Source organism: Lolium perenne, chromosome 2 (assembly GCF_019359855.2).
Source record: "Lolium perenne isolate Kyuss_39 chromosome 2, Kyuss_2.0, whole genome shotgun sequence".
NCBI lineage: Eukaryota > Viridiplantae > Streptophyta > Magnoliopsida > Poales > Poaceae > Lolium > Lolium perenne.
The window spans coordinates 281,500,365-281,517,280 of NC_067245.2; the positions used below are offsets into that span (position 1 = coordinate 281,500,365).

The window sequence follows — 16,916 nt, forward strand, 5'->3', positions numbered from 1 at the left end:
GAGCCTGATTGTCACGAACCGGAGTGGGAGAGGCAGTATACGCCGGTGTAGCGATGGACTAAGCCGCCGGGAAACAGACGACTCGTCGTGGAGGATCGCCGGCGCTTCACGCAAGATACCCGTACGCCGCGAGCACCACGCCCATACCATTATGTTCTGACGCGAAAAAAATAGAAACTGACTTGAAAAAGAAACAGAAGAAACTAAACCCAGAAAAGAGAAAAAAACAGTATATCCTGTTTTTTTAATGGTCTCCTCTCTTTTATGCTAGCTAATTGATCTAGGTAGCAAAGTTGTGTTAATAGCGAGCATGGTTATCACGGCAAGGATAAATGCTACATATACCAACATATATATTTGCATGGTGTTCACGGCGTGAAAGACATGGTGCACTGACCTGCTGCGCATGCTACCCTGCTCGTATCAAACGAAAACGAAAAGTAACAGAACGAACCAGAACGAGAACGAGCGAGAAGGAATGGACCGTATCGCCTTCAGCGAAACGGCGCCTCGGTAGTTTTCTGCAATCACCATCTAAATGCCTCTAAAAATACTATTTCTACTAGTTGAATGCCCGTGCGTTGCTACGGCCCCATTGACAGTCATCACACATGTCTTGTAACATGCACGAAGTTCAGGTTCATCACATTACTGAGTTTATTTTCAGCAGTAAGAATACAAATACTCGTCAATGGTGCATGTCTTATCAAACAGATATTTAGATAGTGCTTTAAAATAAAATACCCTAAATTGTGGAAAATGGTACGTGACTTGTATAGAAATATCATCATATTCTGGTTACAGCTATTTTCTCCTAACTTTCATCATCAATGGAGAATGCCATGTCTGGCAGCATAGCAAGTGGGCGCTCTAATATGAGCGGCACACGAGGCCAAATTGATCTGACTAAATGAAAAAATTAATGAGATTCAAAGTTTGAAGAAGCATAATCATCCCGGAATGCCCGTGCGTTGCCACGGCTTTTTTACAATAACTCAATATTGTGTATAAAACTACATCCACGAGGTATTCTAAGAACCTTGTTTGAAGTATATTTGAAGAACAGACGTAACTGACAACATTTGAATAAGATAATAAGCGCTCGACTAATTTTTTCGATCAACTAATATCTACTCCTTGATGCTTCTCAAATATTGGTGTACAATGGCAGGGATATTTTCTTCTGCTTCATTTTCATGACACTTGAGAACATGTATCAAAAAGTTCTTCCGCAACTCGTAACCATCCTGCTTAACAATACTTGTTATTAACATTTCACGTGTAAACAATAAAAATGTGCAAAGTATAATAAATACCCACCGTGCATATTGGATGAACCAATTCTTTACCATTCCATGAGAGCATAATGTAAAACACGAAATAACCTGACGCATTACTGTGGACAAATGCATCATCATTATTTGAATAGTAAAGAAACAGAGTAATACATTTGAGTTTATATTTTAGAGATATTCACCTGTCTGGATTTTCTGGAATACCAACTGGTGATGTACGTGGCCAGGAAAATATATCGGCATCCCAACCAGGTTGTGCTAATGCGAGTGCGTCGCTTAGGTAGATTGCAATTCTTTGTAACTTCAATTGCAAGTTGTGAGATCGAACCATCTTACTCTCTAGAGATGGAAACACCGAAAGAGGATCCAAAATAGATACAGAAGATGCTTGCTTATCAATGGAGAACAAGTTAAAGTGTCCCCTGGATGCATAAGGAAGCAAAACCTTCAAAGAGACAACCATTAGAAACACATAAGAGATAACAACATTGGACAAGTGAATTATCTTTACCAATTTGCGTGAAGAGATTTTGTAGGGTGTCCCGGGCCAACTATCAAACAATGTTGCCAGTGATTGAATATTTGGCTTTACTCGCCACTTGTGACCTCGGGTGGAATCGACCATCGCCGTCTGAGCATTTTCTAATGTACTTAGAAACATAGTGATAACAATGAAAATATGAGATTATAGTAACTTACACAAAAACGTAGATCCATGTAGTGCACATCAGTTTCTACCATCTGCAGGATCTCATCGCATGCCACTATGCGTACTCCCAAGTTGAAACAATCATTGTCCATGGGCCTGTCAACTCTGAGTATTTCCTGGATTTTCTTAAGATTCAAGCCTATAGGATAAGGTTTGGAACTCCGAACCCATTCCTGCCTGTGTGTCAAATGTTAAGAATCATGAAATCACAATAATGCATATTATCACAAGTCATATTCATAACATGTTGAATCGACATGCTTACTCCAAAAGTTTGGCGTCTTGAATCGACATGATGTATTTGCAAAGCTCGTGAACTAACATGCGTGGATCCGTGGGCATCATGTGGACCAGAATAGGACGCTTTTCTTTGACTCTATCATCTTCGGCTACATCGGATGAGTATGGTCGCTTTGGATTCGGCAGCACCACAATATCAGAATCAGATCCATTTTCTTCTTTGTCAGATTGTGCGTATATCGGGCTACCTTTTATCTTATTCAGTTCTGAATCATACAATATGGCAGCTAATTTTGGTCGGAATTCATTCATATCTTCCTACATAATAAGCCAAATTTGGTAAGGTAATAATTTAAGATGCAAGCTACTAAGGATGTGATCGTGATAGAGAAAAGAACCTGTATGACATGGTCAGTCAGCATATCGCCCGTCCAATATTCCATAAAATTTATCATGAACAACCCACATGATGCACTACAAGGGATTACCGAATGTTGTGTTAATATTTAATTTAGGCCCCTCAACATAAAGGAACTATGTGGACATGTAATAAGGTTCATCCTAACTATATGTATGCATCGACTTATGTAAATGTTCAAGCGGTTTGTTGGATATAAAATACATTACAGTTTTAAGCAAGATATATTTAGAGGTTCATCCTAGCAATCTGTATGCATCGACTTATGTAATTGTTCAAATATACTTACAAACATTTGTATGCATCGACTTACGGACAAATAAAGTTTTAATGGTTTTTCGGCATACCCATCAGTCTGCATAGGCTCTGGAAACTGTTCTATAACTGGCCATTTTGTAACATTGAGATCATGCCACTTTTCACCTATGTTAAAGTCCTTTTTTTGGGATGCGATCTTCAGATGCTTCTCAAGTCCTCTCAACTGTAATATAGTAAAGACTGAGAAAGACATAATGCAATGTCAAGAGGAAGACATGAGTATTAAGTACTTACTGTAAGAGTGACGTCATTCCGTTTTACAACAGCACCAAGTGAGTCTAGCACTTGAATCACACATTTTTTCGTTGACAACTATTACATACCAATGAGAGGCAGTAACGTTGATCGGAAGGAAGACCTGAAGTGAAAATCATGTAAGATTTAGTCAGAGCAACATTTAGGTAATAAGAAAACTAAATAAGGTCTGCATACAGTAACCTAAGTTTTACCATGTCATTCTTCAAATACTTATCCATCCGTTCCACAATGCGGCGATGATCTGATGGGTCTATCTCACGTTCTCCATGTCTCTTTAGCCGGCTGGATACGAACGTGCTTTCTAGGTGCACCCTTCCACCGGCTCTATCCCGGAGATGACCACGGTCACTTATACAATATATGTAAGCATTTATGACCTATAATTTTGTGCATAGAATATGTTTAGAATTATATACATAGTATTTATTAGTATTTATTTAAGTAGGACAGTCTTCATGCAGTTTGACTTACACCATCGTGCAAGAACATGCCATCTTGCGTAAGGCATCTTAAGTCATTGTTTGATAACAACGCATCACCGATGTCCACAAACTTGGTATTTTTTGGTGCAGACATGATTAACTTGACAACATCTATATCTTCGGAAGTGCAGACATAATCTTGCATATAATATGGCAGTGTGCCACAAAATAGTTAGGTCAGAAAATAATGCAGCACAACGAAGAGAATAATAACCGCAAATGAAGTACGAACCTTGTGGGATAACCATTTTGTTTGCTTTCTTGGGTTTGTTATGTTGTAAATTGGTCTTCCGCCTCTTTTCGTCCTTTAGTGGTGTAACATCCGACAAATTTTCAGTGTGTTCCAACATCGCCTCAGGGCATATGTCCATGGGTAGTCTCATAACATCGACAGAATCCATATGTTTCCTGTTGGCGATCTGCAGAAGTGGAACAATATCGAGTTAAAATTTAAATATGGGCATATGCAACATGCATAGAGAATACATCTGTTTGTATGAACCTCATTTGGTTGTGTAGAGTCAGCAGGTCGTTTCGAAGCATCGACGGAATCCATGTGGGTTCCCATGATCTAAAACAGTGAGACATAATATAATTGAAATATAATTAGTACATGAGAATGTGCAACATGCATAGGAACCCAAAAGAAAACAATTAAATGAGGTGCACCTCCATCGGTTGTGCAGAACTCGATGAACCTTCAGTCCGTCCCAACATCCTGGCATCGAGGCCTTCATCTGTTGATTTATGTGGATCTTCAACAGAATTCATCGGGTTTTCGCTTTTGATCTGCAAAAGTGAAACATATGTGCTGAGGATATGCTATTGTCTGGACAAGAACAAGTCCTATTACAATAAAAGCTACCAATGGAAAAAAAACTTACACCTCAAGCTACACCAATATACACATTTATGATAAAAGAAAAATAACACTAAACAAACTTTGTGCCTGAAGTTTTCGCTTGTTAGAAGTTGCTCATGAGCTCGGTGTGGCGATCGGTTGCCAAGTCGCAACCCTGACATTTAGTTATCTCGGGTTGCCGATGGGAACTACACGCGCACTGTACAAGAGCTGATGCCCCTAGTTTGTGCACTCGAAGGGAGGCTATCCAGGGTGGTAGACCGACATATGTCAATGCTGCAATCATGCTGGGTGTGGGAAAGTTGTAATTAAATAGATTTAAATAATGTAAACACTCCTTTTTAAAATAAAAGTAAACAGTAGGAGGCTCTCCTTGTGTAATCTCTCAAAAAACGTTATGTTTGAAAAACAACAGTAGCTAGAATAAATAATGACATTAATTGGCATCACTTCAAATGCACATATATTAAATCTGTTTGGAACTCTTACATTTTAACATTACAAAATGGTCCTAAGAAGTAAGGTTCAACTTGTGTAACAAATTCACTAAGACGCAAATGGTGGTCGATCAATCTAATCACTTGTTGAGAAGAGCATGGTAGGTCCTGGTGCTTATGGTCCTACGTTGATGGGGTGGAGTGTTCCCCGTGGGAGTATCCTCCTCCTCAGAGACGATCTCTAACTCCTCTCCATTTGGCATAAAAGCAATGCGCTCCTCTGGATCTTCTTCTTCATTCTGCGTATCCTGGTCATGTGGGACTGCTGGGGTCTCCTTAGGCGTCATTGCATTCTTCAGTTCAGTGATCTCAGTATCTCTCGCAATCAGCTTGTCATCCATATCACAGAGCTCCATGGTCAACTCTGTATTTCCCCGCTTCAGCTTCTCTATGGTAACCCTCAAATTCTCATTCTTTCTCATTTCAGCAGTAAGGCTTTCCTCTAAGTTGACGATGTGGCACTCCAAGTCCTCCATCTGGATAACCCTGTAATCCATACCTACACGATCTCCAGCAGTCCTGTTGGCTGTCCCATCCTCAAAGCGCCTCCCAAAGGCATAAAAAGAAGAACCCTGAGACATCTCATGTTGGTAAGTCTGCACAGTGCGGGCCAGTGCCTCTTGCATGGCCATCTCTACGCCAATCTCCCAATTGGGGCTCATCTTGTAGAAGACTATATCTTGTGTCTCTGTCCTGACAAGTCGGCCCCTCACATTTCCCTCTATGATCCAACGATGATCTCCAGGTGCCGTGGGTGGTAGTTGCTTTCCCCTGAACTCAGGTGGTGGAAGTCCAAGTGAAGTCGTCAGGGTCGCCAGCTGGTCACCAAAAAGGTCGTCATCACCTTCCTCGGGGGTTGCCATCATAGTGAACTCTCCACAGTCTCCCATCTATATTTTGAAAGCGATAATAGTGTGAGATTTTGAAAAGGACAAGTTACGAGAAAATTGGATAAAAAATGCTGTTGAAAATGGTATGTGGATTGGCTACTACTTCGCCCCCTATCCTGCTTATACAGATATACGTCGTATAACGTATCGATAACCAAAACCTGGAATAAAACGCAGTATACGTACATATGCATAAGAAGCACCCAAAAACAGATTTATATTAAACATTTAAAAAATCATCTTCAATTCAGTGCACTGATAACCGCTCTATAGCAAGCACAAAATGATCTCATATCTTCAGACAAAACCGAAGCAGGCGTGCTTTTATCATTCAAAGCAACCAGCTAATATCTCTACTAAACAAGAGTCTGTCTCACCTAGATGCATCTGTAAACACTACTGTTTAACCAAGTCATGGCTGTGAGGAACGTTAACGAAATATACTTATCCAAACCATTCAGTGAAAAGCCCAACAGCAATCATCTTGTAGTCCTAAATTCAGAACACCTATTGTTCTAGTTCCCATCATATCCCATGTCACAATGTCAATACACAAATAAGTAGCAGGATGAGTGTTGTTGGTTCGACAGTATCAGCGCCCTATACTGATGACATATGCACTCAGATACTAAACTTAATGTATATATTAGAAATGATCAAAACAAAACACCACTTCATGCTACACTGAACAGAGGGGCAAACACATGTGTTGGATGTTGCTTTGAGCTGCCGGGGCAAACTGTAATCTACAAGTGCGATGGCTGAGTATTAGTTTTTTTTTTTTTTGGATAAGCCTAGAAGCTGACAAGTGGTAAAGTGCATATAAGGAACTATATGGTTTCTTTTAGCATATCAGATTGAAGTAATGAACCACAAAAGAACAAATGATATTTTTATTCGGTGATGAAGAAAGCAATAGATCTTGACTATGCTATTAGCATATCAGTTTGAGGTATCACTTTCAAATGAATCTCTTCAATGGAGTGGTTTGCCAATACGCACCAAAACTAAGTGCATCACTCAATTGTTGGCATACCAGGTGTACCACAACCTCTAATTTCGAATTGACCTTGTGGACTCTAGTTTGAGCATTTAGGCTTCTCTGTCAGACATGTTTGTGTATAGTTTAAAGAATAATCTAGGAGATGATTTGAAATGTCTTTCCATGCTTCCAACAGCAAAAGACTTGAGGCCTACTGAATACACAGATGTTTATTACCTCCTTGAGCAGCAGAAGGAAGCGGATTCGAGCAGCACGCTGCGGAAGCAGAACTCCTTCGTGTATGATGTAGTCGACTCTGTGCGATGGTACACTGCCCTGGAATCACCGCCTCCACCTGCACTCATAAATATAAGTCATACTCAAAGAGAAAGCAGCGCGTTGGGGGAGATGCACGGAGACGATGTGGAGGAGTGAAGCAGACCAACACTTCGTCAGCCAAAGATGCGGCGTCAGGAGGATGAAGACGTTCTGTGCACGCCCTCCTGTCTTGCTGGTGGGGGACGGCGCGGCAGCGGGGCCACTGTCGGCGGCGTCGTGCCGGTTCTGCGCTCGGAGGTATCCCGGCGGCGGCAGCTGGTCGGTCGCCGGATTCGAGAGCGCTGACGGAGAGGCCAGAGGAGAACAAGGGTGGGGAGGGCTTTGAGGATACTGTACTGGTCGAGGTGGTAATCACCACGACCTCCACGATTTGCAGTTGCCGCCCATGGAGCTGACCGGCGGTTGCCATGGATTGACCCGCACGGGTTTTGGGCGGCGGTTCTGAGGCGTCACAGGAGGTTTCGGTTCGAGTCGCGGTCTCGCGGAGGGGATCAAGGTTTGATTGCCGCGGAGAAGAGAGAGAAGCAGATGCCAGAGAAAAAAAACTATCCCAAGCCCTATGTAGGTTCAGAACAGAGGTCAAATACTATCTGATAGTTTTACTGTGATGATTATATGGCAGTTAGGGCATCTCCACCGGCGCAACCAAGAGCGTTTTGGGGGCCGGTAGCGAACATGGGTTCACCGGCTAGTTTTCGAACCCAATAGAAGCGCCGGTAACCCCGTGCCGGTCCCTTGGCGAAGGGCGCGAATCGTGCGCGCCGGCGCCTCGCGGCACGACGGTTTTCGCGGGTGGGAGCGCCTTGTCAGCGAGAGGACGCGGCGGTTCGCATCGGAAACGACGCGGGGAGGTTGGTCGTCGGCATTAATGGCCTCCCGCGCGGAAATCCAAGCGGCGACGAGGGCGGCGAGTGGCCACGCGGCGTCCAACTACCTTACCCACGCACCTTCAATGCGCGTCCGCCGCCTCCCTTAAAACCTCACTGGCGCGCACTTCTCTCTTTTCCCCGTCTTCCAACCCTAGCCGCCACCGTCCAACCGCCGCGCAAACCGCCCACGCACGAAACGACGATGGCGCAGCACGACGAGGCGGGCGGCAGAGGCGACGGCGTGCTCCGCTCGTTGCAACTCAGTCTCGACGAGGCCGAGCAGATCAGATCGGGCACCGTGTCCCCGTGCGCAAGATAAGATAACCTGCCGCACCGCTGGCACGTCTCCAACGCCGGCATCGCCGTGCCGCCATCGCCACCGACAGGACCGCATACGCGAGCCCTCGCGAGGGAACGGCGGATCCTAATGACGCCGACGGAGAGGAACTTCCCGGACAACGCGGTCGACAACCCGGCCAGGCAGCGGCGTTTCGAAGATGAGCGCGTCGTCGAGCTCGCGCGGGCGGCCGATCACTCGCGCGGGTGGCAGATCGCTCGCGCGGCCGCTTCAACATCGTCGGCCGCCGTGCCTGGTGGTACGGCCACGATGTCGACATCACACTGCGCCAGTACGGCTTCTGCCAGCGCGTCCGCGGCGACAGGCCACAGGACCCGCTATATTTCCCGCAGGCGGCGTGCATGGTGCCGGTGGCGCCGACTTTGCAGAGAGCGCCGGAAAGGACCGTGGCGACCGGAAGCTCGCGCACCGGATCATCGTCAGCCATCGCTCGCACGCGCTCGGCCGCGCCTCCTTCCGGAGGCGTCTTCATCCGCGACGAGGCAAGGCGCGTGTCTTCTGCTCTGGCCCGTCGGACGACGGGGTCGGGCCACCGCCGCGTCAAGGAGGAGGACGCCAGCGCCTCGCCACCACTTCCACCGGCCAAGAAGAAACAATGGTGGGAGATGGACGCGCGGGCGGCCCTCCCCCTCGGCGATGACCCGGAGGAGTTCCCCGGCCAAAGCTTCATCGTCGGCCTCTCCGTCGACGAGGACTACCGGAAGATCGTGATGGACCCGGCAGGTGGCGGTGTGGTCCGCCAGGGATCACGGTGCCAACTTCGTCGACCTCGCTGAGGTGCCGGTGCCAAAGGAGGAGAAGGCCGACGAGGACGACAGCTGGTCCTTCGGGGCATCCAGCGATGACGGCGACGACCTGGACTTCAGCGCCTTCGACTCCCGGCGCAGCTAGATGTTTTTTAGTTTTTAGTTTAAATTCACGTTAAATTTATACAAATTTCATTCGAATTTCGTATGAATATCGTTTTAAAAATATGATATTAACTTTCAAAATCTATTTAGGGGCCGGCGCCTATTTAGGGGCCGCCGATGAAGATGCTCTTACACGTTTACCTTAATTGAACGCCGCTCCTCGAGTTCAATTAGGTATTCTGCAGTTCCCGCTTCAGCTTTGGTGGTATAGTCGGCCGAAGCTCCATTCTCCATGTCCTTAGGTGCATCTGAAATATGCATACTTACGAATTAGAGTCTAGAACTGCAAGTTATTTGCAGTGCCAGTAGTTCATACAATCATTGCCCCAAGGAGGCAGTGCCGCAGTGCCATGGCATCAGGTGTTGCTGTTGTGGTGTAGTGCGACGGAGTTGTTGTGGTTCACGGGGTTGGGTCGGTTGACTGAAGAGCTAGTGGTGAGCTGTGTCCACAAACTGAAATTGATCAGTATTGGCACCAGGTGAATCATGTTTTCAATGGCATCAGTCGTATCACGTGGATGCATCAATTTGTCAGTGGCATCACTTGGATGCATCAGTTATTCAATATATCTTACCTAAAAATTACTTTTGAAACATGTGGTCGCATGCCACTGACAAATTAATACAGTTGCTTTTGAAACATGTGGTAAACGTCGCATACATTTTGAAACAGAGGAAACATTTTAATGTAGCTAATCAACAACGAATTTCTGTATCACCTTCTCACAAGATGAGAACCAGAAAAGCAAATCATAAATCTTAACATCATCAGCATGGATGCTAAAACCGAGTCCATTGGCATTTGAAGGTTTCTCAGCAGCATCCATTACACTTCATCATCAGTACTTGTAGACATTCAGGAATCTTTGAACTACCTCCAGATTCAGTTCTTTGTATATCTCCACAAGTAGACACAATCTTGTAAGATCTCCCAAAAAAACAGAGACTGCAATATTTTTTGAAAACGAGAGGCCAGTACAAGCTTGTTGTGAGCTTCTTCAAATGTCTTGCAGAACAGTTCTGGCTTTCTTGCTCCAACCTGAGACAGTGAATCATGTTGATGTTTAGTATGCAATCAGTTATCAAGCAGCAGAGTAACATAGTCATTAAATTGTAACCCCATGTATGTTATCTATTCCATCTACTGCCGCAAAACTACAATTGTAATTATATTCAGTACTCTGCAGCAACGACCCATTCTTTGGTAATCTTTTGAGCTCATAAACTTCACTAAATAATTGTGACAAGATTATACAAAAAAAAAATCTGCGGGGGCGTAAGAAATAAATTAATCTGCAAAAAACACAATATATTAAAACTATTTTGTTTACATATTCAAACTTGCAATTGGCTTTCAACTATTGTCTATACATTCATTCTTGTGTCAGGTTGTTAGCTAGTCTTTAACTTCTAGAGATCAGGTGCTAGATGTATTTTAGAAGCACCTTAATTCTTACAGCACATATCACATGTTATATTACTATCTAATTTGAATTTGAGATGTCGAGGCAGAGGTATGAGGTCCAAGGATGAGTATTCTGTGCAAAATGGCATGGTTAAAAACAAGTTAAATAAAATAAAATAATATAAGAATCCAAGTGCGCATATTTGCAGATATATAAATATGGGAATATCACGGACACACTCAAGAATGATAGTAACTTCTCTAAAAGAAATGATAGTAACTTATGATAGAAAATCAACTTATACTGCAATCATCTGATACCAAGCAGGAGTCAGTGGTACAATTCTTACCTTTACAGAAGTGGTATATAAGGATCAACAGGGAAGCTGCTCAGATTTTGCCCGGTGACATCAAACAGTAAGGACTTCTTTGTACACTATGTTCTTTGTGGTCGTAACTAAGGACTCAGATCTTTTCCGCTTCTTTGAATTCTTGTTCTGGTTCTTTTCCTGGTCCTTGACAGCGAGAATCTTAATGTTGCTTTTTGCGGTGGCTCTGGACAATGCAACATAGAGCTGACCATGGGAGAATACCGCCTCCGGTAGATACACGCCGACAACTGGGATGGTCTGTCCTTGTGCCTTGTTGATTGCCATGGCAAAGCTGAGCCTGATTGGGAATTGCTTCCTCTTGAATCTGAATGGGAACATTTCGTCATCAGAGGGGCAGAGAGGTATTCGTGGAAGAAACACCCTATCTCCAGCGTGTTGTCCCATCACGATTTCTGCGTCGATGGCGTTCTTCTGGAACCCACGGACAACAAGCCTTGTGCCGTTACACAGCCCATTAGCTGGGTCGATGTTCCTCAGCAGTATAATGGGGCAGTTTATCTTCAGTTTAAGTGCATGCGGGGGTAGCCCATTAGGAGTCAAGCCATTCAGGAACTCGAGAGAGTAGTAGCCATGCGGATCATCTTCGGCACTATCAAAGCTATAGTAGATCTTCTCCTCTCCCTGGAAACGCTCTATCATACGCATGTTTATTACATCGACGTTGTCATTCTTGGTGGAGAGGATTGCTCGAGCCGTCATGTATCCTGGATTGGCCATGTTGTGGTCAAGGGCAGGAAACACATGGTCGATAAGCTTCTCTATATCAGCAGCCTCGCCTGTCGAAGGCACACAAATATCTTCTGGGAGGCGAATGTTGCCTTCCTCATCAGTTTTCTCGGTACCATTGCCTACCCTCAACAAGTAGTCTGCAAACCATCGATCATTATGTGCCCTCATGTTGGTGGTAAGCCTTAGCGGACGCATGCTACTCCAAAGGTACGAACTCTGCAGGGTAGAGTCGATTATCTGACCACGTGACCCTTTCCTGACTACCGGCAGCACCTGCCTAAAGTCCCCACCAAAGACGACGGTCTTCCCCCCGAAAGGTCGGTCTCGTCGGCCCATGATGTCGCGCATGCTGTTGTCTAGTGCCTCAATCGCTTGCCGCTTTGTCATGGTGGCCTCATCCCATAGGATGAGTGAAGCCATCCTCAGGAGCTTGGCTGTTCCACTCTGCTTGGTGAAGTGGCACGAAGTCCCTTCTTCGATGTTAAGTGGGATCTTGAACCTTGAGTGGGCAGTCCTGCCTCCAGGCATGATGGAGGCGGCAACACCCGATGTCGCCGTGGCCACGGCAATCTTTCTCTCCGCCGTACCCTAGCCAACAACGCTCTGTACAAGAAGGTCTTCCCGGTGCCTCCCGGACCATCGACAAAGAATATACCCCTTCACCTCCGTCAACCGCCGCTAATATCTCTTCATAAGCAATCCTCTCGCTCAGGGTTTAGGGAGGACTCAGTGGATTTGTCTTCCTCAGCAACCTCGATAGTTGTTTCCTCCATAACCTCCCCGGCTTGGCCATCTGTGTTGTCATAAGTCTCATTGATGTCCGGAAGAGGGAATGATTTTATGTCCTTACCCATGGACTCCAAAGATGCCCCCGATATCAAGCAACACCTCCCGCTCCACCGCGATTGGGCACATGAGACGTCGCCTCGAAGTCATCGACATCGCCTCCACGTGTCTATCCCAAAGACCGCGCACGTCACCTGGCTCGCAAAATACCAATATCGTTGCAAAGAGCCTCCTCGCCGAGGCGGCATGGCCCATCGCTTCCGACTCCGTAAGGCACTCGTCGAGCGTGTTGTCGGCCTCGATGAGACCCTCCTCTCGGCAGCCACACGAAAGGAATCACATAGCACACCGTCCACGCTTTTAGATCTTCGAAGGATCGCGAGCCTGGTACATGGTTTAGAAGCACCCTTAGAAAGTACCGCTCCCCCTCAGCAGGATTGGCTGACACAATTCGGCCCACTTGAAAGCTCTTTTCTCTTGGCTTCCAATATTTTGTTTGTTGCCATGTGAACCATCCTGGGAAGTCCTTGTACAGAATATCTCGAGCCCACTCGTGCTCCCGGTTAGCCGCGAAATACTCCGTCAGCATAGACTTCGATGCGTTATCACGGGCGAGGACATCATCCAGGCTCTCTCCTGCTTTGAATGTGACCATGTGCATATTCGGCATATGCAGTTGTAACTGTAGGACTGCTGGGTGGTTCTCACATAGGGTGAAGCCGAATATCCTCCACATCGCCTCCGGTGGAGTAATCCACCTTGCATCAATGAATCTCTTGATCTCGTCTATGTTACCATTGGCATCAGGTTGGTCTATATTGAACGAGGTTTGATCGTGACCCTTGTATATGTACTTATATAGGTACTTGACGGCCTTTATGCTGGAGCAAACCTCCACGTTGATGTGGCAGTTGAACATCCGCAGAAGGTAAGGGTTGTATGGCACAACCCATCTATTGTCCAACATCTGACCGCGGACCTTAGCTGAATGACCGTCTTGCCGTCTCCGATAAACGGGATAGGAGTCCTTCCCCTGTACGGTGGTCTCATTGAACTCCCGTGGGTACCGCACTTGCACGTACCATCTTGCATGCACACATTGTTGGGCTTCAGGACACCGCATGGGCCGTGCATCATATGCTTCACAACCATGGCGTAGAGCTCCGGGTACTTATGCTTGTCTGGGAGCTCAGCGGATATGACACGGTCGTACTGTTCTGGCACAACAAGCTTATATGTTGAATCCATGATCAACAGGAAATGGGCATGTGGGAGGCCTCTCTTCTGGAACTCTACCACATAGACATACGCCTTCACAACACCCAGGATATGGTTCTTGGTTAGCATATCTTTCATCGTCTCCAGCTTGGCCCTAAATACTCTAGCCACAAGATCAGGTCGGTCCTGCGGGGTTTGTCCTGGAAGCAGCTCATCCAGTATCTCCTGCCAGTTTGGGTTGCAGGTCATCGTCAGGAAGATATCAGGCTTGCCGTACGTCTGCACCAATGCCATGGCATCCATATGCCTCTTCTTCATGTCTCTGTTACCCCCTTGGAACGACCACGGGAGAACTGTCCTAGTGCCAACAGCGCTCGCTCTTGTCTCCCCGGCCGTGATGCTATCAACAATGCCTTTGTATAAGTCAGCACGTATCTCTGGCTGGTGGTTCCTGATCCATGCTAACCTGCATCCCTCAATCTTTATGTACATGTCAACCGCCCACTGTTGGAACAGGCGCCCTCCATGCAGTATGGGGTTGAATATGGCGGGACGTGTTTGTAGCCTATAACAATAGTAGTCCCTGACGGAGACGCATAAACGACCACCCCCCTCTGTGCGAAGGATTGTAAAATGAAAGTTAGAAAATATAAGAGAAGGATTAATTCTATAAACAATGCACAACATCTTAGAAAGGCGAACCTGAATCATCATTACGGCCCCGTCTTGGTAGTTGCGCAACATGCCACGGCACATCAAGTTTAGGGAGATTCGGATGCCAACCAAGTTCCCCCTTCGGGAAGAAGAGGGGATACGAGAGCGGGTCATAGCACCCATGTGTGGCTTGTATGCTATACCTCTCATTGTTGTTCCCACAGAGGGTAATGCTACGCTTGAACCTATTTGTCAGATCACTGCCCTCGACCCAGATGGCAGCCACCTCCGATGAGACAGTGATTGTATCTCCGTTGGTCCAGCTTCAGTCGGTGTTCAATTCTATCCGGTAATCCTCGAGTTCGTCCCTATGGGCCCCCATACTCCTAAGCTGCTCGGAGTAGGGGTTTCCTTTCATGATGTTTACCAAATTATGGACAACCTCTTGGTCCAGTTGCGCGGTGGCTTCCTTCCGGTGGGTCAGGCTGGGGTCATCGTCGTAGAAGTACAGCTGCAGATGTTCTGGACGAGAGCCTGGCCCGAACGAATGCACGTTGCGGTACACACTGCCACTCGCTCGGAATGTGTAAACACCAGACCTCATGTTCGTGCAGCTTGTTGTCAAGGTTGACACCAAGGGTTGTGAAGGCGACGTGGCCGTTGTAGAATCGGATGCTCTCCCGAAAATGTCGAGTCCGCATCCGCGCTAGACCATAACCTCATCAGCTCTGGGATTGGTTCTGATTCAGCTAGCTTTATCTGTCCATTTCGACAACAGAAGCCATCGGTCTCACGCTCAAACTTCTTGGCCTTGCAGTGTAAGCAATTCGGGACTTTCTTCAGTATGTGTGTGCTCTCTGGGAGGTTGGAGTACACAAAGTCGAAAGGATCGATAGAACCCATGTCAGACGAGTCCGTCGGCTCATGGAGGTCCGTGTCATCAGCGCTAGAACCTACAGCCATCGTGTGTCACAGCATGATGTGTATCTTAAATCGTAAGAAAGAGGGCAAGTGGAAAGGTTGGTGAATATACCTTCAGCATCATATAGGTAGTACTCGTCGTCCATGAGGTCGTCGGGGACAGCATTCTCGTCCATGAGTCTACTAAGGAAGGCCTCTTTGTCATCTGTAATGTCCTCGAGCCCATAAGTAATGGCTAGATTAGATGAGAATTAACATATGAGGCAGAGTAAAGATGGAAGAATCACCTTCGGTTCCAATGGTGTAGTCCGACGTGCTCCATGAAGGAGAGATAGGAGGTGAAGCATCTCCCTCTTTGGCGAGGTTTCCCGTTGCCAAAGAAGCTGCATTTGGGCACGGCATTGCGATCGAATCGGCACAAGGGGTGTTCCGCCTTGCCATGGCATTTGCCCTGCGCTTAGCTAGCAGCGCCTGCCTCTCATATTCAGGTATGCTCTGCCTCCGTGCTCTTCTGTTGGCATTCATCTCTTGCCTCTCTTGTGGTGCTATATTTTGTCTAGACTTCATTCGACGTGCGTTATTTTTCTGCCTCTCTTCTGCGGAGATATTTTTCTTGTTAGCACTTTGTCTTGCGTTCCTCTCCTCGAGCGCTTTGTTTTGTCGAGCTGCTCTTCTACGTGCATTAATCTCCTCTTTTTGCTCGGTTGTCAAGCTATTTCGCCGAGCTCTATCTCGTTCACGTCTTGCTCGATTTCTATCTTCTGCAGTGTTTGCGATTGGTTGCCTTTGGTCTGCCATCACAGTAGCTGAACTTCGTGTGACATCATTGCCATGTTTACTACCTGTATGGTGTACCACATTTACAAAGATAATTAGGCGTGAAACCAGGTGGCAACATTATACTGTGCTACCAGACGGAGTGTATACCATTTGAACCTTCGCCCTGTAGTATCACGGTGTTGGCAAGGTTGCTTTGAAATTCAGTTGAGTACGGAGTAAGGAATTCAGTATGTCCCTCTTCTTCGTCGGACGATGAAATAACTGGAGTGTTCGAAGGCTCATGTATGGAAATCCCATTAGGAGGACGTGGCACATAGATGTTGCGGGATTGCTTCAAGCCCGATGCTCATTAACAACTGATAGATCAATAATTCGAAAAACATGGGCCATATTAGTATGTCACATGTGATGGGGGAAATTTTCGGTCTACTTAGTATTAAAGGGTTAGCATATTGTAACCTTCTTTTCCTTTCCGCGATGCTTGGTTAAGATGTGACATCTTTGCAACACTTTTGTGTCTACTCCTCGCAAACCTTTGATAATCCACAGGAAAAGATATATTTCTCTGAATGCAACTGTTTCACTTGTTGGCTTGTTAATTCT

General features: G+C 46.1%; 3 protein-coding genes and 1 long non-coding RNA gene across 7 annotated transcripts; all 4 read right to left on the minus strand.

Moving 5' to 3' along the window:
• Positions 1-750: 750 nt before the first annotated feature.
• Positions 751-16,641, minus strand: LOC127336552 (uncharacterized). Of its 4 annotated transcripts, XM_051363377.2 has the most exons (17): positions 16,461-16,641; positions 15,821-16,375; positions 15,646-15,738; positions 4,390-4,509; positions 4,223-4,291; positions 3,953-4,139; positions 3,710-3,858; positions 3,430-3,615; positions 3,215-3,338; positions 3,010-3,143; positions 2,643-2,718; positions 2,270-2,562; positions 1,995-2,181; positions 1,807-1,926; positions 1,478-1,740; positions 1,321-1,396; positions 751-1,247 (listed from the first exon to the last, which is right to left on the minus strand). In XM_051363377.2, the coding sequence occupies exons 10-17, from the start codon at positions 3,021-3,023 to the stop codon at positions 1,131-1,133; spliced, it is 1,146 nt and encodes a 381-aa protein (XP_051219337.2). In that variant the 5' UTR covers positions 3,024-3,143; positions 3,215-3,338; positions 3,430-3,615; positions 3,710-3,858; positions 3,953-4,139; positions 4,223-4,291; positions 4,390-4,509; positions 15,646-15,738; positions 15,821-16,375; positions 16,461-16,641; the 3' UTR covers positions 751-1,130. The 4 variants fall into 4 exon arrangements, with proteins under 4 accessions (XP_051219337.2, XP_051219339.2, XP_051219338.2 ...); XM_051363379.2 differs by lacking the exons at positions 15,646-15,738; positions 15,821-16,375; positions 16,461-16,641 and adding exons at positions 7,189-7,306; positions 7,398-7,809; XM_051363378.2 differs by lacking the exons at positions 15,646-15,738; positions 15,821-16,375; positions 16,461-16,641 and adding exons at positions 7,189-7,306; positions 7,394-7,809.
• On the minus strand, positions 10,045-11,475 carry LOC127336553 (uncharacterized). Its single transcript, XR_007873364.2, has 2 exons — positions 11,184-11,475; positions 10,045-10,467 (listed from the first exon to the last, which is right to left on the minus strand). It is a non-coding gene; the product is annotated as an uncharacterized lncRNA (long non-coding RNA).
• LOC139835332 (uncharacterized) lies at positions 11,478-12,523 on the minus strand (the record flags this gene model as incomplete). Its single annotated transcript, XM_071825194.1, has 1 exon — positions 11,478-12,523. A coding segment is annotated over exon 1 (1,005 nt), but the record flags the coding sequence as incomplete, so codon positions are not given.
• On the minus strand, positions 12,801-14,276 carry LOC139835822 (uncharacterized). The gene is made up of 3 exons (XM_071825693.1): positions 13,823-14,276; positions 13,132-13,724; positions 12,801-13,049 (listed from the first exon to the last, which is right to left on the minus strand). Exons 1-3 carry the CDS (start codon positions 14,274-14,276, stop codon positions 12,801-12,803), a joined length of 1,296 nt encoding a protein of 431 aa, XP_071681794.1.
• Positions 16,642-16,916: the final 275 nt, after the last annotated feature.